Consider the following 26,599-nt stretch of genomic DNA (forward strand, 5'->3'; position numbering starts at 1 on the left):
GTTTCTGTACTACTTGGAAGTATTGTATACTCTCACTTAACTAAATTATTAGATGTGAAAACCTATATGTGAACAATTCAGTTAAAATCTTGTATTTGCTGAGTGAAGTTTCCATGTAACCAATGCATCACTGTCTGATTTACAACTTGAAATCTAGCCTAAAATATAACGCTGCTCATTCAAAAACAAACAAACAAAAAAAAAACCACCAATGTTTTTAGGAGTTGAGCCCTTTTTTAGTTTAGGTAATCAATACTTGGGTGACTAAACAAGTTCTGAGACTTTTCTTTCTTTTAAAAAAATATTTTAAAGGGAGTTATAAAAATACTGCCTTTAAACAGGCTGTTTCTATAGAAATAGGTGACTTCAAGATGTGCTGTTCATTTAGTGCTGACTATTCTCTTGGGTCCTTTATTAAGTTCAGCAATACTTGATGAACAACTAAATATCTTTATCTTGTTGCTGACAGCTGTAGATTTTTTTAAATTAACAGAAAACTTAACAAAGAATTTCTGAAATTTCCCATTTTCAGCTATGACAATTTCAGTTGTTAACCTCTTTTTTTGTACAGGTATTTTTAAAAAGTAAGAAAATATACTCAAGAGAAGATTAGGCCTAATAGTTAAAACACAAAAGGCGGAGTCAAGAGATCTAAATTCTTTCACAGTTTCTCACTTGAGTTACTGTATGATGCTAAGTGAGGCCTTGTCTCCATTAGAGACTTTTGCAGCAGTATAATTGCTTCAGTGTGGTTACAGCAGTGCAAACTGCTAATTGTACTGATGTAAAGCAGTTCTTGTGTTGGTGCAACTTGCTATGGTTATTTATTACATTGATGCCATTTTACCTAATGTAGTTACCTTGGAAAGTAGCCACAAAGAGCCTGTAAAAGAGGGTTAGTACTTAATGCTTGTTACTTTATGGGCATGTTCAGAAGCCTAATTGTCTATTTGGGGTGCTGGAATTAAAAGCAGTGTACAAGTACAGAGAAGTATTTACCATAATTAAATATGAACATATGCATTTGCTTCCACCTCAAACATCCTTACTAAACTGGGTAATGGAAACTAGCATGAAATTAAAATGGAAGCTCACGCTTCTTTGTTCTGTGGTCTGTTTTGTGGGAAGAGATTCTTGTGGACTCTCTTTCCCTTCCCAACCCTGCACTCAAGCAACATCTCAAAATATTTTGTGGCAGACTAACCAACCCCTCCACTGAACTGTCAAAATGAGACTTTTTTCCTGTCCCCTTCAGCCAGGAGAAAGCCTAAGTTGGGCAACTGACAACAATTCACTGGCCTGGTTCCTGAAAAATCAAATTTGAAACTGCTGTTACTAATTTATTGCTTGTAGTAGTTCCATCTGATACCTTAATTTTGTTCTGTGACAATTATGAGCCATTCAAAGACATAAATGAACTCCTGGTTAATGCCTATTGACTTTCACAGCAGCCAAGTAGCATCTAATTTACAATTTCAAATTGTAATCCTTACAGTAAGGCCTATTGCCAACCACTTCTTGGATCCTGTAGGCTAAGCAGATTTAGGCTCTGTCAGCAGTATAATGACACTGTCAGTATTGCCTATCTCAAGCATTCAAATATGAGTCAGGCCACACAATCATAAGATTGACTTAAAAACATGTTTTGTTTTTAATTTTAAACTCTGGGTTCTTTTTCTTTGCTTTTTCGGGGGGGGGGGGTTGCAGGGGAGGGGGGTGAGTTGAACCTTTTGGGTACACACTGTTTTACATTTTCAAGCTTTGCTCTACAACTTTGAGAGATGGGTACTTTGTTTTTTTAATGGCACTGCAATTCTTTATGTAATCCTTTGATTTCAGGACCTGGTGCTTTAAGAAAAACAAGAAATACTGCAAGAGTCAGTAACACTGTTATCATTCGTATAACATCAGCAATGTATTAGGGTCTGTATGGACAGCTGAGAAGATGTGGTCCTTGTCCAAAGAACCTACAATCTAAGCAGATTGGCATACGGTAGAGGGAATGGCATGTATCTAGCCATTTAGTGAAAGTGGTAGAGTGGTGAAATGGGCAGTTTAGTGCCTGACTTTGTTGTAGTGACCCTTCTTTGAGGAAGGATGGATGTATAAGATAGCTCAGCCTTCTGGGAGAAAGGTGTTTTAAGGAAAGAATTGAAGGAAGAGAGGCTGGTTAGACTGGTAGAAGACTGGGCAACAAAAGTAAGAGAGGACCTTGAAGAAGGCTGGTGGTCATGACTGAGGAGAGCATAGGGGAAATGATATCTTCAGAAAGCAATAGTGATAGAGTAGGTGACTCTCTTCTTTCTTAGGGTACATCTACCTTGGAGCTGTAATTTCCAGCTCCAATAGACATACTGTACCTGTACTAGCTCTGAGCTAGTGCACTAAAAATAAAGTGTTGCTGCAGCAATGCAAATGGCAGGAGAGGCTAGTCCCCCACAAGTACTTACCTAAGGTTTCAGATGGTATCCTACTCCTGGCAGCTAGCCCATCCTGCTGTTTGCACTGCTGCTGCTACACTTCTATTTTTTAGCACTGTAGCTTGATCAAACCTATTAGGGGTAATTACACGTCCAGCTCCAGTCAAGACATTCTCTTAATCAATGAGCCATGGCTCAACATCATGCTGGGAGCGCTGTGCTGCTGATGGAGCGATCTTTGTAATTAGCTATAAAACAAGTTCCTTGACCAACTGTAGTCAGGGAAGTTCCCACTAAACATTTCATAAGTTAGGGGCTCCAACGCCCTGAGCAAATTCCAAGCCATGGTAAGTATCTTCTTCCTTCCTAAGGTCCATTGATGTTCCTATTGGTAACATTGTTCCTCCCTTCCTGTACTATATATCATAGTTTTGTAATTTTGCTGTGTTACTGTTTCTCCCCCTAGGTGACTACATTTCAGTACTGGATGAAGGGATCCCAGTGCATGTATTATGGAACAAACAATGCTATGTGAATGTAAGTTGTTATATTATTTGTCATTATTACCTGTGTATTATTTTTCATTAATGTATTAGAGAGATTGAGAAATGTTTTTACTTAATGCATTATTACTTGCATTGAACATAAAGATTTAATTGGTAGAGTTATAATTGTTTAGAAGAAAATACCATCATCATGATTGAAAGTAGGAATCTCAGCAAAGACTGGAGTCCCCTTTCACTTCTAGAAAAGATCCCTCAGGTCATGGGAGAAGCACATTGCTTGGGCAATATCAGCAAGCTAACATTGCTACTGGCCTGCTATATTTGTTGGGTGGGTATAAAGTAAAGACTTCAGTCAACGGTGTATCTTGCACCAACTGTAAACTGACATTTTAAAAAAAGAGGAAAATCACAGTGGATTGACACCTATGTAATGACTGTTTGGCTCAGATACTGTAAGAGCATTAGGATTTCCTAACTGGATAAAGTTTTGGAGTATTCCTTTCATGACTTTCTTTTTATCATTAAAAGATAAACTGTAGTCCTATAGATGTAGATGTCCTTTTTTCCCCAGCTCTCTGCAGTGAGTGGCCTTCAGACAAGGTCTCTGATTTAGCTCCACATTTAAATTAATTTGTCAGGTGCATAATTAACTGATTTGAATTAGTAAATGTGAGGTTTGTGTATGTGCAAATGAAGTGTCTGGTCTGAAGCCAGCTGATTATGTTTGAAAATATGTCCTATGTTTGTAAATAATTATGAATAACACAGACCTGGTGTTGCAGCCATCCAAAATCTTAGGAAACAAATTGTTTTAGTAAGTAATTTTACTATTTAAACTCCCTGGGGATTGTGGGATGCAAAACTATATGACAGAGGGTGGAGATGGATGGCAGGAGAGAGATCACTTGATCATTACCTGTTAGGTTCACTCCACCTGGGACTCCTGGCATTGGTCACTGTCGGTAGACAGGATACTGGGCTAGATGGACCTTTGGTCTGACTCAGTATGGCCGTTCTTATGTTCTTAAATGAGAAACACTTGCTAATGTTTGTTTTATATGTAAATAGTGAAATAGACTAGTGAAATCCTTGGGGATACTTTGTCTGCTGGTTTAAGCTTAAGGGCACCAGTCATTGGTATTTTCGAGGTGTTGTCCTGAGTTATATAGCTTGGTGCTTAGCTGCATCTGCACTGAAATATTAAAAGAATAAGAAGAATGTAAAACACTTTAAACATTGTTGAATGCAGCTTTAGAATGAAAAATGATCTGCAAGCTTGCAGAGTAGTGTTAGTCAAAAATATTTTAAATAGTTTTGTCTAGCAGTTAAATGTAGTTGATCGAGTGCAATGTGGCCTGTCTACCAGAAGATGGTGCTCTAGAACATGTTCAGTAATAAGCAGAACTTAATAGCCATAATAATTTGAGTTCCAGTATTTTTATAAACATATTAGCACAAGATTCACAGAGCCTTTCAACCTCAAAAGGAAAGAAATGTGGCATTTGTGATACTTATATTCTCAGATCTACCCAAAGCGGTGTAAAAATAGATATCTATAATACCACTAAAAGTCAAGTGGCTCGACTGGGAGAATTGAGGGTATTACAGCTGCTCTGTTTTAAATTATCCTGAAGAAATAGATTTACTTTAAATAACTTTTTGCAAGCAATTCATACTCATCTAAGCAATGATGCATGGATATGTCCCAAACTTCAGACCTGAAAAGGCTTGTTTGTGTATTTATTTATTTTTAACTTTTACCCCGAAACAAACAAACCAATTTTCTTCTAAACGATCACCACTAATTTTGAAAAATCTTGGCCCAAGACAGAAAAGGGGGAGGAATAATCATTAGCTTTCCTCTCCCTACCAAAAATTTGAGCTGCTTTTTCAAAAGGAAAAATGTAGTAGTAAAGTTATATATTATTTAACCTACAATGGTGTACCCAACAATATAATTTAATTATTTTACTCAGTATTGGGAGACAGAGGAGCAGGGAGAAGATGTAGCCAAAAATTAAATATTGGGTAGCATCAAATCTGGTAAAGTGAATCTCAGAAAAGTTCTCACCATTTCCAGATTCTTGAACTGGGGACGAGTATCAGAGGGGTAGCCGTGTTAGTCTAGAGGTGTACAAAGCAACAGAGAGTCCTGTGGCACCTTAAAGACTAACAGATGTATTGGAGCATAAGCTTTCGTGGGTGAATACCCACTTCGTCAGGCGTCTGACGAAGTGGGTATTCACCCATGAAAGCTTATGTTCCAATACATCTGTTAGTCTATAAGGTCCCACAGGACTCTTTGTTGCCTTGAACTGGGGAGGTCAAAATAAAAACAAATAACCTTGCATCATCATCATGGTAAAAACATATGGTATGAAATCCTGACCAACTGAAACCAATGGAAGTTTTGCCATTGACTTCAATGGAGCCAGGATTTCACCCATGAATTATCTTTACAGAGTCTCACTTTGCTGTGAGTGAGATATTTGCTGCCGAGAGACACAAAACACCACACACAGAGAGTAATTTATTTCTGCGATCTTGCTTGGCCAGGGTTTCCTCGAAGGCACACTGGCAATTAACAGAAATAGGAGTCCAGTGACTGCCAGGCCCAGCCAGCTGATATTCACAGATCAATAACTCCACCTGGCTTTTTTTCCTCCCTTTAAGTCTTAGACAAAGAAGCTTATTTAGCAGAAGCAGGTGGCTTTCCTTGATATCTGTTTTACTGGTATTGCTTAAAAATCAAACGTAAAGATTAACATACCAAATAAAGCAGCTAAATTCAGCCCTCTATTGATCTAACTTGAATTCTGCTAGGTCGCTCTATGAAAGCTATTGCAGAAGAATTTCCTTTGTGCAGAAATGAGCCTTATAGCTACACACACATTTTACAGCTGGTTCTATTGGCTGTTCAATCTCGGCAAATGTGCCCAAATTAGGATCAAGAAAAAAATGCCAAGACTATCAAATTATAATTTGTTACTTGGCTTCTTTCTGTTGCTTGGCTTCTTTCATAAATATAAAAGTGGAGAGAATTACTAGAGCGTTTATAATAGCTACAGCACTTTCAGCTCAGCCCCGCTGTGTTTGCACATCGCAACGCGTGGTCTTGGATGAGAAAATGTAACAACATTCAGGCATGTGATATACCACTGCAAACATATTTATTTCACCCATGTGGGCCACATCTGTGACTCTAGGGTGTATAAGTATTTTCCTCTACATGTACTACAGCAGTACAATTTACTTGTGAAGAGTTGGTCTCGAGCATCTCTTATTGTAAAAGGACAGAGAGAAAACCATTGTGCTGACATACACGAGGGGGTTTAGTGGTCTGCAGTGGCATGACCCAAGCCTAGCCTTTGGATTTACATATTGAGTGTAATCTTACTTTTACTATAGAAAGCTTGTAAAAAATGTAATTAATCCAAAATGCTTTCCAAAAGGGGTGATTTTTCCCAGATTCCTTTGTTAGTCCCAAATATTTTTTGCTGAGGTCATACTAAAGAAGAAAGCACATGCTTTAACTCCTTGTGCATCAAAGGCTAGACTAGAATCTTGCAATCTTGCCCTGAGCAAAAAGAACAGGAGTACTTGTGGCACCTTAGAGCCTAACAAATTTATTAGAGCATAAGCTTTCGTGGACTACAGCCCACTTCTTCGGATGCATACGGAGTGGAAGTGGGCTGTAGTCCATGAAAGCTTATGCTCTAATAAATTTGTTAGTCTCTAAGGTGCCACAAGTACTCCTGTTCTTTTTGCGGATACAGACTAACACGGCTGCTACTCTGAAACTTGCCTTGAGCAATGTAGTATGTAACTGTGCTGCCCCAGAAGCAGAGCAGGGACTGAATTGTGACTCAGAGACACCCTTGCTTCATGAAAGCAATCAGCTCCACTAGCCCTTTTCCTGCCACACCTCACTACCCCACTTCATGTCATCTTCTCAGCTCTGCTAGCTGGCATGTTGGGAGGCAAAGCCAAGGTTGCAACCACTCTTTGTAGCTTCCTGTCTACATCCCACCACCTGCACAGGAGATGGAGAAGTGACCATCTGGCTGCTATCCTCATCTATGCTGTTGCCCACAACAGAGGTAGGAAAATACAAAGGAGTCAGGGGGTTCCTTACTCTCCTTTACTCCCTTGCATGAGCACACAGCAAGGGTCATATGACATGACCCCAAGTCATTGGAGAGAACTTTCACACTAACCTGTCCACAATATCCTATTAGTATTGATGTTGATTATTTCATGGGGGAAAGTAATTGCAAAATTAAGTCACTCGGTAAGTCAGATTATCTGTCCAAGTTCTCTTATGGCCCTTGCCACCCCATGGTTACCCAAGGAGAAAATGGTGTCATATTTGCAAATAAGTAAATATCGATAGAAAAACAAGATCTCAGAAAAAGGCCAAGATAATTATAAATAGGACATATTGGTAATAGGATATAGAACTTTCCACCTGTAGGGCACTGGATCATACAACCCAAGTGCCCAGTCCTACAACTGGACTTCAGTTGGGCATGATATGGGTGCAGGGCCCAAGTTAGCAATGATTTGAACTTGTTCTCTGTTGAAGGCTGGTCTGTGGTCTACATAAGATGAGTAGTCTTAGACCAGTTCTTGGTGGATATCTGTCCACATTACACCACAGAATATTTGCTGGGAGCCCCCCAGGAAGCCCAAGGTGTGAATGGGCCAGGGGTTGGAGCACCTTTCAACCTTTGTGGGTTTCCATCCAGGTTAGAGTTGCAGGACAGTTGCAGGGAAGATTATACTACTCCTGCCCAATGGTGCTGATAGTGTTGCCAATTTTGGTTGGACATATTCCTGGAAGTTTCATCACATCAGGGCAGCCATGACCCTATCACTTTTACCAGCAATAAGGGTGAGCGGGCTGAGAGGAGGGAGCAGGGGATGGGGTCTTGGGGGGAAGAGGCGATTTGAGGGTGGGGGCTCAGGGAGAAGGGGTGACAAGAGGGCGGAGCCTCAGGGAAGGGGCAGCATGGGGGCCAGGGCCACAGTTCTGGCACCAATGGCACCCCTACTTTTAGGGAGCTTCCTTCACCCCCTGCATCACATGATATACTTTGTAATGAAATATTAATCTTTAATTCCTGGAGGATCCAGGCCAATCCTGGAGGGTTGGCAACCATATATTTGATGTTTGGAACAAAGATAGTAAGCCATCACAGATGCACAAAACATTGCAGGGAGCATTTACAAGGAGCAGACAACTGCAGACTAAAGATACAATACACCTTAATGAAGGGGGAAAGCAATCAATAGCACATGCACATGGCAACAGCATACTAAGGAGCTCAACAAAAAGCACGATAAAGAAATTGGGTACATAAAAAGGTATTAGAAAAGTGTATTTTACTGACAAGACTTACAGTATTTGCACATATTTATCCTTGGAACTAAACATTACATTGGCAGTGACATCAAATGGGGGGTGGGGCAGGAATAGGGTTCCCTAGCCGAGTTTTTCTGTTTCCCCTACACACCCACACAAGTTGCCAATCTCTCTCTCTCTCTCACTCTCTCTCTCTCTCTCTCACACACACACACACACACACACACACACACACACACACACACATTTTGTTTCTATTTCCCTTACACACACACAAATTGCCAATCACCCTACCTGGCTAGGGACTTTTTCAAGTACACAGTTGCTTTTAATGTTTAATTAGGTATGATAACAAGATAAAATGTTCCTGGCACTGTACATTGCAACATTTTCCACTGATTGCAGGCAACTAAACATCTAGTATTATAGTGGCAACATTCACGTAGCTATTGTTAGGGCTACGTCAGCACTTCCATGATAAACACAAGCTATTTTCAGGGGCTTATAACTTAGTTGCCAAAATGTACTCTAGGCTCCAGCTTTGTATCCAAGGTTTCAGGCCAGTAACAATTTCTAACTTGCTTTTAGACTTTATTATCCACCATTTTTTAAGTGGCACAAATTTAAATGGCAAGTAGTGCTATGCTTTTTACTGGACCATCACATAAAATAAAATTGGGTAGAAACGTCTTCTGCCTAGGATACAACCCTAAGAAATATATTTTTTTTAAACTCATGTTGATTCAGAAATTGTTTTGGGCCACAATATATACATCATATGTATCATTTTTTTAAAAATGTACAGTCTCAATAAATATCTGAGAATAAGTTACCATATTTGCTTTCATCCTAAGGCCCTGATCCTGCAATTGGATTCCCCTGGGCAAACCCCTGTGCAGCTCCACACAGCTGTAGGTTGTCAGTCTGCAATGATCCAATTGCAGAATTGACATGTAATCTTAGGACTGATCCTCTAGTTCTTAGCACCTGAGGAGCCCCATCAAAATCAAATGATTTTAGGCCTTATTGAGAGCTCTACCAGCACTGCTCTAACACACAGTGGCAAAAATGCCACTACATGGCCCATCCCCCATTGCTAACACATGAGCAACTGCACTGGTGCTGGGGCAATCAGGGGAGACCTACCTAAAACACTGGGTTGTAGACAAGACCTAAAATATTGTAATTCAGTGGGCCTCCTGCTATGAATAAAAATTACAGGACTGCTTCTTTTGTTTAGAATGACATCCACATCACCAAACAAGCAATCCATGTGAACACCCTATTAAATGCAGGTTTGCTGATTGAAAGCAGTGGCTCTGAAGCAGTAGTTGCAAACAATTCAGATCCATTTATTTTAACAAAAATATATACAAATTGCAAGCAAAAGAGTGTATCATTTAAAAAATGGGAATGATCGAGTTTTTATGTTTAGCTAACTCAAAAATGATTGAATGAGTTTGTCTTAAACTGCCCCAGAACTACTCATATTGGAGCTGAAACCAAGGATGAAAAGTTCCAGGCAGAAAGAAGAGCTCTGAGGAAGTAGTGAAGGAGTGAAAAGAAGGGTTTATATATATAAAGTCTCTAACTCAAACTCCCTAATGGAATTCCCCAGTAGACAAGAATGGCTCCTTCAAAACCACTGGGGGGATTTTTTGTTTTAAATGAGCAGTTCATACTTAATTATTTAATTAAGATTTTCTGCTTTGCAAATACATCCACCTCTGAAGAGACTTTTTAAAATAAAAAATAAAGGAAACCATATTTATTCAAAGAATCATTACTTTTTCTTCTCTGTTTCAGTACATAGATCAGTAACTTACATTTTATATAATCTTGCACAGAACTTTCTTTAAAAGAAAACAAAATAATATCCCTAAGAACTGGAATAATAATAACTCAGTGTGTGGCACAAACAGACAAAACCCAGTAAATCCAGAGGGAACGCTGGCACTCCACTTCCTAAACTCACCCACTTGGTTGTGGGGGGAGAGATGGAGCAAATGCAGTGTGTGAATTCAGGACAAGCATGTCAGCCTCAGCTTTGAATTTCCTGGCTCTGTTGGGCGAGCTCGATTTTATCTAGATCTGGGGAGGAGATTACATTTATATCCTGCAAACCCCAGCTTCAGAAGAAAAGTTTGAACTCCCCTCAAGGTGTGAAGCACAGGGCTCCCACCTCCTCCAGGCTTGAGCTTCCCCCCCCCTTCCTCCCCTGGGCTGTGAAACTGGAGAAGAGGAGCAGGAACAATGTCACATGAAGGGAATGCTAACTACACTGCAACCTCGCTGCTTCCAGGCAGCTCCTCCAGCCTCAGCCTCTCTTTCTCTCTGGCTGACTTGGTTAAAATCATTGTTTGGCTCCAGCATTAACTACATTCCAGAGGGACGCAGCGCCCAGTCTCCTTCCTCGCATTCCTGCCCCACACAAAGGAGTCCCTCCCTCGCCTGGCCTCTGTGCATCTCTTCCAGCGCCACAAAGACCCTGGGAGCCGGGAGTTGCACTTGCCCCCAGGCTCGGAGTTTGTCCCCGGCGCTTGGTCTAGGTGCAACTCTGCTGGGAAAGGGGGAGAAGGCAGGCAGCCCCTGAGTGCAAATTCCTCCGCGCAGCGCGCCATTGACTGGCCTGAGCAACTTATTTAAGGCTGGAAATTGACACACGGGGGGCTTTTTCTTCTAGCCTCTCCTCGTTCGGCTAAGGGAGCTGGTCGTGCGACGGGCTGTGGAGCAGGGATGCCTTCCAGGTGACCTGGTACAAGGAGCTGCTGGGTCACCTGGCTGCAGATCTCTGGGGCAGGGGGAGCAGCCGGGGCAGAAAAGTGCCTTTCCCAGCTGCAAACTTCCCAGCCGGCGGCTTTCGTGCCCCCCCCCCCTTCTATTTTCTTTCTCTCCCCCCACCCCCCCGGCTCGGGGTCGGCGGAGCATGGAGAGGTACGAGGAGGACATTGCCCGAGCCAGCAAGTTCATGGAAGATCTGTCTCTCTACGAGACCTGCCAGGATGGGCTGTACAGCGGCCGGGGCTGCAGCGCCAGCCGGAGGGAGCTGCTGGAAGACGCCCAACGGGCCATCGCAGCCCACATGACGGCGGAGCCGAGAGGCAAGAAAATGAATGGCACCGTGCCCCCCCCGGGGGACGCCCACCCCGCCGCCGCCTCCGGCAAAGTGTACCAGGCTGCGGCCGCCCCCCAGCCCCGCTCGCTGAACGGCAGCAGCCGGGGGGGCGGCCAGGAGCCGGGCTGCTGCGAGGAAGGGCTCTGCACCCGCTCCGAGGTGGCGCTGCCCTGCTACGGCGGCTTCGCGGACAAGGGCAGGCGCTATTCCTCCGAGAGCGCCCGGCACAGCGCCGGCAGCGCCTACGAGGGCGTCTACGTGCCCAAGCCGGCCGGCTCCTACCCCGGCCCGCCGGGCAGCCGAGCCCACGCGGGGCCCGAGGGCAAATACAACGCGGCCAGCCCTAGGGCCAGCCTGGCCGCCTCCTGCCAGGAGCAGCTCAGCCGCTTCTCCAGCCCCAGGTCCAGCCTGGGTAGCAGCGGCGCCCCGGGCTACGAGAAGTTCTCCAGCCCCCGGGCCAGCCTGGTGGTGCCCGGGCAGGAGAAATACACCAGCCCCCGGGCCAGCCTGGTGCAGTACGAAGGCAGCGCGCTGAGCCCCAGGTCGAGCTACGCCAGCACGGCCAGTGACACCAGCAAGCACTCCAGCCCCCGGGCCAGCCTGAACAGCTACGACTGCGGGAGCAAGCCCAGCAGCAACCGCACCAGCGGCATCAGCATGGGCTACGACCAGCGGCACATCAGCCCCCGGTCCAGCACCGCCAGCCAGTACTCCTGCACCATCAGCCCCCGCTCCAGCTACTCGGACTCCCGCTACGGCCCGTCGGGGAATCCCGAGCTGGATGGGGCTGGCGGGCCCGGGCTCCCCATGGTCAGCCCCAGGACCAGCCTTTGCAGCCAGGAGGGTCGGACAGGGGCGGTGGGGAACTGCAACCCGTCTGTGATCAGCCCCAGGTCTAGCATCTCCAGCCATAGCTCCCGAAGTTCCAGAGGCTCCATGAGCGCTTACCCGGAGCTCCAGCTGCCGTCGCCCCGCTCTTCCATGCTGGGACCAAGTTTACAGGAGGAAAATACCACGCAGGAGCATGGAGATGTTTATCCCAGGCACGAGCAGCAGCAGCATCCTGCTGCCTCCAACCCCGACCCGGCTTCAGGGGCGTTAGCATCCTACACCTACAGCCCAACCAAAGGGTCCGCTTCAGCTCCCAAATTCAAGCTTCCGTATCAGGTCACCCCGACCAGGGAGAGTGGACCCAGCCAGGCAGAGAGGAGGTTGGAAGCGTTGACGCTGGAGCTGGAGAAGGAATTGGAGATGCACATGAAGAAGGAGTATTTTGGTAAGTAGCATCCTCTGGCTCGTCTCTGGGAGTGCCTGGCCCAGGAGGCTATGGGGGGAAGGAGAGGGGATTGCATTGCTATTGCCACTGTCCGACAGCAGACTGGAGCTTAGCGTGTACATCCCGCGGCCCACGATGAGCAGAACTGGTTTAAAGTTGACTTACTGTGTACATTCCAAACAGGCATGGGGAGGAATCCAGTCTTGAACGATCCAACATTAGAAGCATTAGCTTGTAAGAGTCAAATTATTCAAAGATGATCCCTTATAAGACCTTATTTTTCCTAACAGTTTTACCTGTAGGAAAATAGTCACTGACATTCATGGCCATTTTCTATCCCGATTATTTACCCAGGAACATATTGTTAAAGTCTGCTGTAGTCCTGAGCTAAAGGACCAATTTTCAAAAAAACTTTTTCTTAATTGTATTCCTCTGGCTTTAGATTGCATTTCTCCTGGTCCATTCCACTAGTTACACTAGATCTGTTTGTTTAAAAAGCTGCTTTTTATGCTGTTCCTCTGTCAAAAATCTGTGCTTTGTTTGTTTTGGAGACTTTCCCCTTTTGTTTATCCCTTTTGCAGTCTGTCATTTTCCTTGTTTTCCCCCTCTCTGGTGTGACTGGAAACAATGCATAAAGTATTATAGGAGCACCTGTTTGTGCCAGTATGGTTTGGTATGGTATGGTTAATTGTCTTTCCATTATAAACCTAACTTTTCAGGACTCCCTAACTTTAGAATATAAGTTAATGTGATTTGAAATAGATACGTTTGAAGTCTTTGGCCCAGCTGCTGTATTTTTGTTTTTATAAACAATGGGCAAACTGGAGAAGCCAGTTTTAGGACTTGCTTCAATAAAATCTTTGTCCCGATTCAACATGAGAGATGCTCATAGGAGCCTCTGGCACATATTGTTTCCGGCCTGCAAGGCCTTGCTTGGCTCTTCACCGCACACAAGTGTGACACAGCTTGGATTTGCACCTAGAAAGCGAGAAGAGATGATTGGGGTGATGAGATCCTTTCCTGACAGACTGCAGCTAAGTCACTCTGCCTGCATATCTTCTCCTTTCCTCTCTGTTTCTGTCTTTCTGAACAATAAAAGCTCCGTGAAACAAATGAATGCATTTTGCAGTTAGTCTGCAGTGTAAGTTAAGCCCATTTGGTATTTTTTTAAATGAAAGGAAATGGCCAAGATATTTGCATTTGAAAGACAACTACAGAGAGCTTGCAAATACTACCCCATTCTCTACAGGTGCTGGGAATCTCCCAGTGCAGCCAAATGGGGTGTGGGGTAGGGAGGGAAGATTTTGGAAGACCTCATAGACTGCATGCACTCATGTGGATTAGAGATCCAAGTTCTGCAGAGGGTGCCCTGCTTGGTTGTGTATAACAGGCTCCATGAGCGCTTTCCCGGAGCTCCAGCTGCCTTTGCCCTGCAACTTGGAGATGGGGCAGGGAAAGGCAAGTGGATGTACTGATGCATCAGTCAGCTGGTCATTGCCCCCCCCAGCAGTGAGACAGGCCCTCTGTGGCCTTTGAGGGGAAGGTTTCCCCCCTCAGTGCCCTGCCCTTTTACTCAGACTGGGCGCAGAGGAGAGACAGACCTTACCTATTAGGTATGTTCTTTTTAGCTCATGTGAACATTCTGGAGGACCAGGATCCATATTATTTTAATGGATTTAATGAGCGTTTTGGATTGTGTGATGGTGTTCCACAGGAGAGGTAGGAGCTGAAAGAGGGACACTCATGGCCACATCTGTGCAAGAGGTTGGAGTGCCAATGAGGTGCTGGCTGTGATAGTTGAGAACATTCCAGATCAGCAGGAAGGACCTGTCTTGCACAGATATTTATGCTATTTATAAATATGTTACTTTGTGGTTCTGACTCCTGTGAATTGAAATAGGAATTTTAATGCTGGTGAAACAGGAGAGTTAGCAATAGGAAGTGGGTTAAGAGACACATGTAGGAGAGAAGATTGTCATTCACTACATAGTTGTACAGTACCTTCCATCTGGTTGGAGGTCTGAAGGGGCTACCACAATATAAACTATCATAATAATTATTATGACTCATTAAGTATCCATGGAAGCTGAATTGTGAAGTTAATTATCACACTAGGCAAAGTAATGTTTGCCTTGCAAATCTCAATGGATTTCAGTGGAAGTGCGAGCACTAAGATGCTTTCAGAGCAGAAGACATTAGCCTTCTTCTGGTGCGGTGAAGTGGCATGGGAGTAACTCGGAGAGGATGGAAGAGTCCATCGGGAGACAGGCTGGCACGGGGTGTGTGGTGGGATGTATGTGTGAGTGGGCTCTATTCTACAACTTTTTAATTTATAAGAATTTGCCTATTGCAACCGTCGCTAGGTGCATGTATATTCTATAACAACACTTTACAATATGCCCTAAAGATCAACAGACTGAGGCTCTGTCAGACAATGGGAGAAGCACATTTCAGAGTCTAGGACCCTCTGTTAAGAATGTCCTGCCCCCATTGCTCAGAAATTCGTATCTAGGAGAGTTTGCAAACCTGCCAGCAGACCTTAACTAGTGCAGTGGCACACAGAAGTCTCTCTGGTAGCCAGGACCCACACCAGATAGGGTTTAAAACAGCATAGCACAGATTATCAGTGTTCTGTAGCACCTATTATTTTAATTAAATTAGTACTGTTTTTAATAGGACTTTGTGGGCTTGATCCTGCAGTTCTTCCTGAGTCAAAATGAAGTGAAGGGTGAGTTTTGCCTGAGTGAGCACTTCAGGGTTGCGCCCTGTGTGACTAAAGATTGAAAGGGTGAAAAGAAATATAATCAGAGCAGTACTAGGAGCTGCAAGAGGCTCAGAGTGATGGGGCAGGAAGCTGTCGTCTTCTGATAGATATAATGGCTAGTCACTTGGATACCGCTTAAGTGGTCTTTAGAAGCTTCTCCTAACACTCACGGATAGTAAATCAAAGGCAACAGAAATGCATTACTGCATTCACACACTACTAAGCATCTGGCGTACACCCATACAAATGAACTTAAAGGCCTGGCTACCTAGTCACCATAGCCTCTGTACCCAGATCAGTACGTAAAAGGAGCACTCCTCTAGGAAGTATCAGATTAGACCGGAAGACCTTCAAACACCTGCAATATTTAGGCACGCTATAATTTTACCAGTAGAAAATGAAAGTGTTAACCCTAATAGTCTAACAAACAGAGCAAATGGTTTAATGCTCCTTAACTCGATCAGCCTAAATATCTAGTAAGTACGTTTACATGTTGTGACATTGCTAATTTTAGTCTCTCTCAACATCAGTCCTCATAACCTCTATTCAAAATGAAGGCTTGTCTACATGGGGATGTTACATTGAGGTAACTTTAGTTTATACGCCTGACGGTGCCTTGTGTCCATACACAATCTTTTTTAAAGTGAATTATTTGGCATCTTTGGCTGCTGCAGTAAGGGTATGTCTACACTGCCCATGTTAAAGCGTGGCCGTGGTAGCGCTGTGATGTGGGTAGTGTAGACACGCTTTATCGCTGGGGAAGAGCTCTCCCGGAGATTTAAAAACGAACCCACCCGGAATGAGGGTGTCTATACTGGCGCTTTTTAGCGCTAAAACTTTTGTCACTTGGGGGTGTTTTTTCACACCCCTGAATGACTAAAGTTTTAGCTCTGAAAGTGACAGTGTAGACACCGCTTAAGTAATCCTCCTTGGGACAGGAGTAACTCCACTTTGCAGTGAGTTTGCTTTAAGGTTCAGATGATTGCATGACTCTGCTGCTGGCAGTCATCCCACTGCTATCTCACGCTGCATTGCTTCTCCCCTGGACTGCTCTGTGTACGTGTATGGACACCACTACTCCAGGGTCATCTTGTCACTTCTCCATTTACATGCTGGCATTTAGTCAGGTGCGCCTCTTCTCAATACCAGGTAATGGTGAGTTCACCCTTCCAGAGTCACATCCCCACTATAGCAGCTGTGCCCTGAAGCCTCCACACGGATGCCTGCAGAGATTGCCTTCTTTGGAGAGCTGCGTGTCCAGTCTCCTCTGTCTCCAGAATGCAGGCATGTACGAGACCGTGTCAGAGCAAATGAGGAAAAGGGCATGCCCAGAGCTGGGCCCAGTGCCCAGTCCAAGCAAAGGCACTCCAAGAGAAGAACCTGAAGACACGGGACAAGCACTGCCACTCTGGTAATGCTCCACTCCCTGCCCAGACTATGAGGACCTGGACCATGTTTTTGCAAGCGATGCCACCGCTGTGCTCAAGAATTGTGGGGTGGACAGTTTTCCAGAAGGCACCGCAGAAAGCATGGCAAGCATCCTGGAGCCCGCATAGACCATAGGGTCTGACAAGGAGCAGGTTTTTCTGGATGGCCAAGAATTGCATGACCTATCAGAATTGGGGATCCCATGCAGGGACAGTTAGACAAACTGCTGTGCAGGGGACCCCTGCTATCAACCAGCCTGAAAACGCATCCTGGGGGAGCTGCTCGGGATGTGTTATGTGCTGTATTACAAGACGACAGCATAGGGGGATTTAAACTACTTTTTTTCTGGTAACTGGCTGTCTGCTGCCATGTTAGGTGGGGCTAGAAGCTTCTCCCCACCTAAGGGGCGTTTAACCCCATTCACTCCCGCACTGTACTCAACATGACACCTTCACTGAAGAAGTAACACTATACTTTTAATTCCTGGCCATACCAAATTCTACACCCATCAGCCAGGTTTGCCTCCATGCACCCTTCTCAAATGGCTTCCTGCTTGCTCTCCTTCCCTTCCCCCTGTTCTTTGCCACCCCCTTTCCTTCCCCACCCAAGACAGTAGCATGGGGGTTAAAACAATCAAAGGCATTGCATGGCAGGGATGCTTATCGTAACTGCAGGCCCGGACAGAGAAAAGAGCAACAGAAGTAGTAATTTGGCTCCCAGTTCTATCAATATCCTCAGCTTGAACTTGAACCCAAATCAGGCTTCACAGATGTTTCAAAATGCATAGGCACTACACAGCATTCGTGGGTATTTGACACTCTTGGATTCAGAGCAATGACTGCAGAGTTCTGTTTATTTTGTAGTGCACTTTATGGTGATCTGCCAGTGTCATAAAAGAGAACTTAAGGCACAGCTTGTATTTTGGCACATATGTTGCAAGGCAGTGCAACTCCCCCGGGACTGACCGGTAGCTACCGTTTCCCTTCCATGCCTGCTCCAGATGGAGGGACACCTAATAGCCACACTGCATATCTTCCTGGTTTGCCCATTGTCTTTTTTTGAACAAGACCCTTCTATGTCTCCTGAGGATTTGCCTCAGGGAACATCTCCAGCTTACGGTTGGCCTGCAGGGGTGCATATGCAATTACTAACCTGCCCTCTGCTGCCTTCCGCCCACCTAAACCCACCACAGCCACCCAGCGTATTTTTACAGAGGTCCCTTACGAAGGGGAAATAATCTGGAAAATGTCTAACCACCTTGAAGTGAATTCTCTCTCTCCCCCCCTCCCCCCGCAGAGTGGGGAATGGCATTCCAAAATTGTGGGGAAAGCAACATTTGATGATCGTTGGCATGGAGACTAGGATTGGGACAATAAGTCCTTGTGCTTTTTCTGGTTTCCCTGATTTCCACGGCCCTGCTGAGAAGCTGACAAACCTTGGAATGAAGGAAAAAAAGACAAGAGAGGAAATATTCAAGGTACTAGTAACTGCATCCTGACATGGGGCCGGGGAGGGATGATTTCCAGGAGCAGTTGGAATGGAGGATGTGGGTCTTGACAGGGACACGATTCAGAGGCAAATCGCAGTGTGGGAGCACCTTTTGTTACAAAGGTCAAGCACAGCACCCATCTTGGCAATGGCTTGCACACTATGGAGGACACATCATATACTGCAACCTCCCTGTCAATCAGCCATATTTCAGGCCCTTCCCCCAGCAATCCAACCCCATGGAGAAGAAAAGTTGACTGCACCTCACCTGCAGGACTTTGAGTCTTCTACATTTTGGGCATGCCACAGTTCTCCTGGTTTGAAGTCTGTACTACAGTTGTCTTTCTTTTTCTTTTCTTTTAATTCAAGCAGCATTATTTATTATTTGTGCTATTGGAAAACTCTAACTTTTTTTTTTTAGTACCACTCAGCTGAAAAATTTCATTATAAACAGCTCCCCCCATCTTTCATAGTACATCCCCCCCATAGTATCAATTCCTAATAAAATCGACACACGAGCACAGTTCAGTCATTTCTTTGGTTACAGCATGTTCATTATTCACAACTACTCTCTAGCCTCAAAGTAAGAGCATAATGCGTCCCTGACCCTGTTTCCCTGGCCACTTGAGGCATTTGTCAGAGGCACCTTCTCAGGCTGTCTGTAAGGATCAGAAAGCCGTTCCACGTCCTGCTCCCGCCCAGATTCCCACTTTTGGATCTCACAGATGAGGTGCAAGAGATAGCAAGCCCTTATCCCACAAGGCACATAATGAGAAGTGTCATGTCATGTCATCCAGCCTTGCAGTCTTTCAAGCTCGTGCTCCACTGTCATTCAGCAACTGCTCAGTTAAACTGTTCCTTTCTTTTGTCAAGTGTCCAGTAAAAGGCTTCATCAGCCAGGGAAGCAGGGATAAGCTGGGTCTCCCAAAGTGATGGGAAAAATCATAACTCCATTAATGTCCATAGTGGTCAGGGAAGCAAAAATTCCCTATCCCATTCCAGCAAATGGGCCTGATTCTCTAAAGAAACTGGCATCATGGACCTTTCCAGAACTCACATTAATACTGGTGAACCTTCCACAATGATCAATCAGGCCTTGCAGCACCATGGAGAAATACCCCTTCCTGTTGTGTTTGGCCTGGTGTTGGGGTAAAGAATAGGCATGTGTCCCATCGGTAGCCCCTATACAGTTTGCAAACTTCATCCGTGCAAATGCCCTGTGCCTTCCACAGGGCATTGCAAATCTTCATGACAGCAACCCTAACACTTGATCTACCAATACCAACTTGATCATCTGCTGACCAGTAGCACTTTGGGGGTGAGAGGCTGCCAGATGGTGCTAGCAACATGCTGAGGAGAACTCTCACATTGGTGTTCTGCCTCTCTAGCTCTTGGGTGAGCGGTGCACAGATATCTAGGAAAGTAGCCTTCTGCATTGTGAAGTTCTCCTGCCGCTGCTGATCATCCCAGTTCTGCATCACTCTCCCATCCCACCAGTCTCTTCCAGCTGACCAAGTCCAGGAACATGGCTCCACTCAGTGAAGCTGCTCCAGATAAATGCTCTGCAGAAGTAACTGCTCGATTTCACCCTCCTGCTTCTCCTCTACCTCTAGCTGTATTGCATCTGAAGCTGTCTGAAGCCGCTGAGCACACCCATTCGGCCGTGTGACTGCCAACAGAATGCGTGTTTGTTTCAATGACTTTCATGAGTGCAACACTCAGCCGTGTGTCATCTGTACTGTCTGACAGCAGCTGGAAAGTGGCAGTGGCAACATTTGGATGAATTATGGAATTATTAGGAATCTCAGGAGTTTGTTAGTTTGAACCGCAAGTCCCACAATTCTTGCAGGCTCTGGTAGACATCATGAGAAAAATCCCAGAGCATAGGGCTGAGTGATGGAACATTGCACCATTGGATATCTACCCAGAATGTTGTGTGGCTAATTTGAACATATGCAGATCTGTGTGGACACAATGATTAACAAGGAAAGCACCGTAAGCCAGCATAATGAAGTCATATGGGTGCCTCTCAGGTCACATATTTAATTCAATGCAATTACGGCAAACAAGTTACATCAATGTAATATTGCCAGGCACACAATCCCTAAGACACTTGTTTGTTTTTATCGTTCTTGTAATAGAAATCCATGTAACTAAGACAGCTTGTATATAATCATGGTATATGTGGCACGTAACATGTACATGTGCAGGTACGAGTTCCGGCAGAGAGTCCATTTCCTTGAAATCACAGTCTCCCTCAAATGATGGCTTAAATAGGGTCTCTCAGTCAGTGTGTAGTGTAATTTTGGAATTTATGTGATACAGTGTTGAACAGAGCCATGGAGAATGTATGAAGCTCAAAAAACGTACTAAGACCACTAAGATATTTGTTACTGTGTATCTTCTGACACATTTTAAATGTTAATTTAGTATTTGTATTTGTACTGAGACATTTAAATGACATCAAGGGACTGATTTGGGGGCCTCAGACTTTACTTGTTTGTGAACAGTTTTGTGCAGTCATTCTTCCTTTTCACAGGCACCTGCACGCACAGGTATTATTGTGAAGAAAGCATGCGTGCACAAGTGGAAGCTAGTTTGAGACTAATAGTGGTATTCCTGTCCCAGATGTTTTGTCACTTACCAGCTCAATTTGTAAATCTGAATGAAATTTAAAGGAACTGGGCAAAAGGCTGCTATTAGTGCCCTGAACACTTCTGCTAAAATATTACTTTACAGATTCTAATTTCTTAGGAAGCTTTATTCATAAAATATTAGGTCTCTCCTATTCCCACCAACACAGAAAGATAATAATTGATACAGTTTAGTTGTCTTTTTAAGCAAAACCTGTTCTGGGGATTATTCTTTAATTAATCTTTTTTTATCCAGGGCATGAAAAATTCACTCTCCTTTGACTAGGAAGCTACCGGGTGAGTGCCATCAATGTCTACATAATCTAAGCATTCCTTTAAAAGAGTGTCTAGACATTATGGTTACAACAATAACCTTCCAAACATAAATAAAGTGTAGAGCTATGCCATGCTTTAAGCCTGTGGTAGCTCCAGTGCCTCTGGGTTGCTCTCAGCTTTGCTAAATTACAGCAGACTGAGGGTGTCTCACTGCTGCTATTGGAAATCCTCTAGGTACCCGTGAAACTGACCAGAATCATGACAATTTCACATTGCCACAGCTTGGAAAGCTCTCAACAGTAGAGTCAGACACTGGATCTGCTCACAGGAGAGGGTCCCAAAAAAGCAGATGGTGGATGGGGGGAAGCTGCAGCAGTGGTTGATTATCAGAGACCCACCACCACCGCAAAAGCCATGAGAGAGTGAATGCTGCTTCTCTCTTCCAGAAGCCAGAAGGACACTCACATTTATCAGACACTTTCTACCTAGAGATAACAGAAGATGGAACCCAAAGTAGGGCTCATGGAGCCCCCTGGTAGCAATCCTATTACCGCCCCCCTTCATAGCCACTGGGGGTTAGAGGAGATTTGACTTTGCACCTAGGTGAGACTCCTGGATTGTGGGAGGGGGCTCACTTTAATTTGGGCCTGTGTCTGAGGGTGTGGATAAGTGAATGGATGACCACAGTTCTGTAACTCATTGATTGAGTGATTTATATTTTGAATGGGTATAATGTGGATACAGAGGGTACTGGCCACTTCTAAGCCATAGTCACACATTGACTTAGGGCTTCTGATCCTGGGATTTGGATTCATTTGACTGTGACTAGCATTGTATAAGCATGTGAGCTACCACACTGTAGTAAGCCTCAGTTTAATTCTTCGAATTTACAGACACCCTCTACTATCACCATATGGTTTGGAAATTCTACCAGCACACATGTCTGTGTGAACACACCATAGCTGATTTTCTAAGCCACATGATGATGCAGGCCATGTGTCAAAGGGGTGGGGGAATGAGCCATTCAGTCCTATAGCTCTGAATTAAAGATTTTCATTTATACTTGAAATGTGTGTGTGTATGTGTGTATATATATATATAGAGAGAGAGAGAAGTCTTTTCTGCTTGTCATTGACAGTTAATACCTTTAGAGAGAAATGAGCTTATACAGACTGAAGATTGCTTTGTTTTGGGGTGTGTTAAGCCTCCGATGTTGGTAATTCCGAAGTGACAAGTTCTTATGTATAAAACACTGAGGAGTTTATTAGATCTGTTAATCTCTAGGACATAGTCACTAGTTTGAAACTAGATTTATATTATGCTCCTAGCTGATTTAAAGGGGGGGTGGGGGCGAGTCAAAGTCTTGGATGTAACTTTAGATCCTTCTCTAGCATTCTCTGTTTAAAAACAAAACACAAAACCAGCAGGATTCACCTTCTCAGGTGGTCAAGGAAACATCTTAAGAAACATTTTAACAGTTTAAGAAAGATTCAAAGTGAGGATTTTTTTCCATCTGAGTTTAACTCCTGTTGGCAGCTATTAGTATAGTCTTTGTGCTTGAGCATCCTCAGAGATATGTAGGAGTACTATAACCAGGGTGGTGGTAAATCACCTACCACACATTCACAATTCACACACATCAGTAGTAAATCATTTTATGAACTACGTGGCAGTGCCTAACTGTCTATCTAAGAGTGGAACGTAGCCCTACATGAAAGAGCCACTGTCTAACTGGCTATATTTAATGTGTGAATAAAGCTGATACAGTTTGGAGGGAAATCTCTTCCAGATTGTACATGTCTATTTTCAGAAACAATAGCCAGTTTTTTATGTGTGACTCTGTTTTTTTTTTTTTTTTAAATTGTTTTCCCCCTTGCGGGTTCTGCAGCAGCAGCAAACTGATAGACCCTATATTCAGTGCTGTGCTAATATAATTGATGTCTATAGTTAAGAACAAGGAAATAAACAAACCACCATATTGATTTCAACTGCTATTAAAAAAATGCACCAGGGTTTGCCAAATAATAAAATAACAATTTTGGCAGGAGAAGACGTTTTTATTTTCAAGTTTCTAAAAGGATTTTGCAAACAAAAATCAGACAAAAATCATCCGAAGAAGTGAGGTTTTTACCCACGAAAGCTTATGCCCAAATAAATCGGTTCGTCTTTAAGGTGCCACCAGACTCCTTGTTGTTTTTGTAGATACAGACTAACACGGCTGCCCCCGATACGAGACTCTGGTGGCAGTGAGCCAAAATCTGAAATGTACCTGGGTAAAACTCCCATGTACTTCAGCTGGAGTTTTGCCTGTGTAAATAGTGAATTCAGAACTTGGCCTAGTAATAATTTTACAACCCAAAAGGTATAAAGGACTGTACTTGACAGCATCTGTTCGACACTGCAACAAAGTTATTGCCTTGTATTTTTCATCCACCATCCCATCCTTCTCTGCAAGAAGTTAACCATAGTGCTCTGTTTCCTCATAATCTCACTGTGTTTAAGGTGGTTGTGTTCATTTCCTGGGAAACATACAGTGACCTGTTTGTGCTGGGTTGAGATTATGACCTTTTTACATAGGATGAGAAAGCAGGCTGGATTAGTATGAATCCGGTGTTCCGAGGCTGACGTTTCTTTCCCTTTGGAGTAAGTTATTGGGATTCTTTTATCTCATATTCTGACATTCCATGTTTCAGCAGGAAAATGTGGGGTAGCTGTATTGGTGTAGATCTTTCAGTAAATTACAATTAGGTTCTTTCAGAGCACATGTGTTTTATTTTATAGTGTGTAATGATGCAACAGTTCTGCCTTCTGAATTAGTTTGGGTCCAATACTGTTTCTTAATTTGTGGCTGAAGAGAACGAATGTCATTTAAAATGATATAATACAGTATTTGACTTATGCCAAACCCTGGATAAAAAAATGATTATGACTACAATTGGTAATAAATTATACAGAGCAAAACTGAAACAGCATAAAGGAATTCACTGAAATGGTTGGCGACTCTAAGCGTTGTTAGCAGTTTCAGAAGGCATTTGCCATTCATGTCAGAGCACTGCATTTAACTGCCTGAAATGTTCAAGTTCTAACAGGAAATAGGTACCTAAAACCTGTGTGATGTGGCATCCCTTGGAAATACCCCGAGGCTGTGAGCTGCTTCTTTTGAAGTCAGTAGTGGAGCGCCTATTGACTTCTGTGGGAGTGAGATCAAACTCCAAATGCTGACAGACTTAAAGATTTGCTAATAATTACAAGTGGCTGAATGATGCAAACGAATATCCAGGAGCATTTAGTTGAATTTTGAAATGAACTTGCCCTGTGCCCCTTTTATCAAACCTTTGCGTAATCCAAATGTTGTGGGAAGCAAATTTCAGCATTTGGGCCAGAAGCGATTACACGCTCATCCAATTGGTGAAGCAGAAAGAATGCCACGTGACTTTACCAGGCTAACTGCAGCTGAGCAACACAGCTTCAAATTAGAATGTTCAGGGTCATCTGAGAGAGCAAAATGTAAAAAAAATATTTAATCTAATAGCACATGTGAGGAAACTAGGGTTACCATACGTCCGGATTTTCCCAGACATGTCCGGCTTTTTGGGCCTCAAATCCCCATCTGGGAGGAAATCCCCAAAAGCCGGACATGTCCAGGAAAATAGGGAGGGAGGGGCCAGCGGTGCTCAGCCGGGGGGGCGGAGCCACTGGGGCCGGCGGTGCGGGGCCGGGGGCCGGCGCCCCGGGGGCCGGCGCCCCAGGGCCCGGGCTGAGCTGGGCGGGAGACGCCAGAGCCTCTTGGCCTGGGCAGAGGGAGCCGCTCAGCGGGGGGGCCGGACTGGGCCACGTCTTCTCGTGCCCCCCCCACCCCAGCCCCAGCTTACCTGCTGCCTGCCTGCTTCAGGCTTCCCACGAATCAAATGTTCGCTGGAAGCAGGGGAGGGGGAGGGGTAGAGGGGGCGAAGCGTTCAGGGGAGGGGGCGGAGTTGGGACGGGGCTGCGAAGGGGTGGGGCTGGGGCAGAGTTGGGGCGGGGCCGGGGCCCTGTGGAGTGTCCTCTTTTTGGACACTTAAAATATGGTAACCCTAGAGGAAACTGATCTTTTTATGAAAAATTCATGAAGAGAGAAACGTTTGAAACAACCATATTGTTAACTGTGGATTATACACTCATTTCTCCTAGTAGTGTATATAAGAGCCTGGTCCCCCAAAGACCCACAGATGTATTTTCACAGTACCATCTCTCTTCCTGATTTCTGGCCTTGGCTTGTGTGCTGTATTCTTTGTCTACTTCAGTCTTTTTTTTTTTTTTTTCCTTTTCCTCTGCAAAGTTTTTCCTCCTCCTTGTCCTGCAGTGAAGTCACAAGGCCAGAATTTTACCTATCCTGTTTTGCAGGTACAGTTTATGCCCCTACTTTTGAACTGATAAGGAGTTGGGTGCAAACAGTAATAGTTAGGCATCTTATACCAAGAGTAGGCACAGTATTTCCAGGGAGACGTGCAAGTTTAGGCTGAATGCCATCTCATTTAAAAAACTAAACAAAACCCACCACCTTTTTGGTGTCCTTGTTTCTATACTTTAGCAGATGTTTCTTCTACAATGCATGCTACATTTTTCACTACAGTTGAGTTAACCCTATCATGCATAACTCAGCAGTGCCTTGCTGATCATCTGAAATCTAAGGCAACAGCATAACAGGACATTCAGGGCTATAATGGTTTGCAGTGCAGCAAAGCACGGCATTCTCTTCCTACTGGAAAACTTCACTTCTGCTAAAACCTAATCCCAGATTTCTTTGGAATGGTTTTATTAAATCAGTAATGTCACCACCGATGTGTGCCAGCAAACTTTTAGAAAAGACCCTATGACTCATAAGGGAAAAATACCAACCATCAATGTGGTTTCATTTAGTGATCAACCACAAACTACTGTATTTATCTTTATTCCTAAACAGTCTCAATTGATAAATATCTCTGATTATATGAAACATTCATATTGTCTGTAATTAAATATGGATGCAGCTAATCAAATTATCTGGCTAGTCCCTGTCCAAACTGGGAGCAAACCCAAATTGGTTACGAACACGTAGACTGGTACAGTTTCCTTGATCACTGTGACCAGGGTTTTTTTGTCTGGGAGCAGAGTTAGAACAATATTATCAAACATGAATAGACTATTCGGAGCCCTGTCTCTAAGGAAATTAAACTGTTGCTGAAAATGGTTTTCCACAATGACTCCGTGTGGATTCATTTTGAAAATGGGGAAAGTGCTAAGTGTAGATTGGGCAAAACCATTTTCAATACCATTTCAAAAAGGGACTGGGATTTGATGGGAGTGATA

The 26,599-nt window shown here is 44.1% G+C and overlaps 1 protein-coding gene across 4 annotated transcripts in view; it reads left to right on the forward strand.

The window, feature by feature from the left end:
* Nucleotides 1-10,665: 10,665 nt before the first annotated feature.
* Nucleotides 10,666-26,599, forward strand: part of WTIP (WT1 interacting protein) — a 118,195-nt gene continuing 102,261 nt past the window's right edge. The window contains exon 1 of one of the 4 annotated variants that reach the window (XR_004647952.1): nucleotides 10,666-12,682. Coding sequence is in view for 1 of the 4 variants with exons in the window: in XM_034788111.1 (XP_034644002.1) it covers nucleotides 11,218-12,682 (1,465 nt within the window). In the remaining 3 variants the exon portion in view is untranslated. The remainder of the gene's footprint in view (nucleotides 12,683-26,599) is intronic. The other 3 variants (XR_004647951.1, XM_034788111.1, XM_034788113.1) reach the window with 3 other exon arrangements.

Source organism: Trachemys scripta, chromosome 13 (genome assembly GCF_013100865.1).
Source record: "Trachemys scripta elegans isolate TJP31775 chromosome 13, CAS_Tse_1.0, whole genome shotgun sequence".
Classification (NCBI taxonomy): domain Eukaryota; kingdom Metazoa; phylum Chordata; order Testudines; family Emydidae; genus Trachemys; species Trachemys scripta.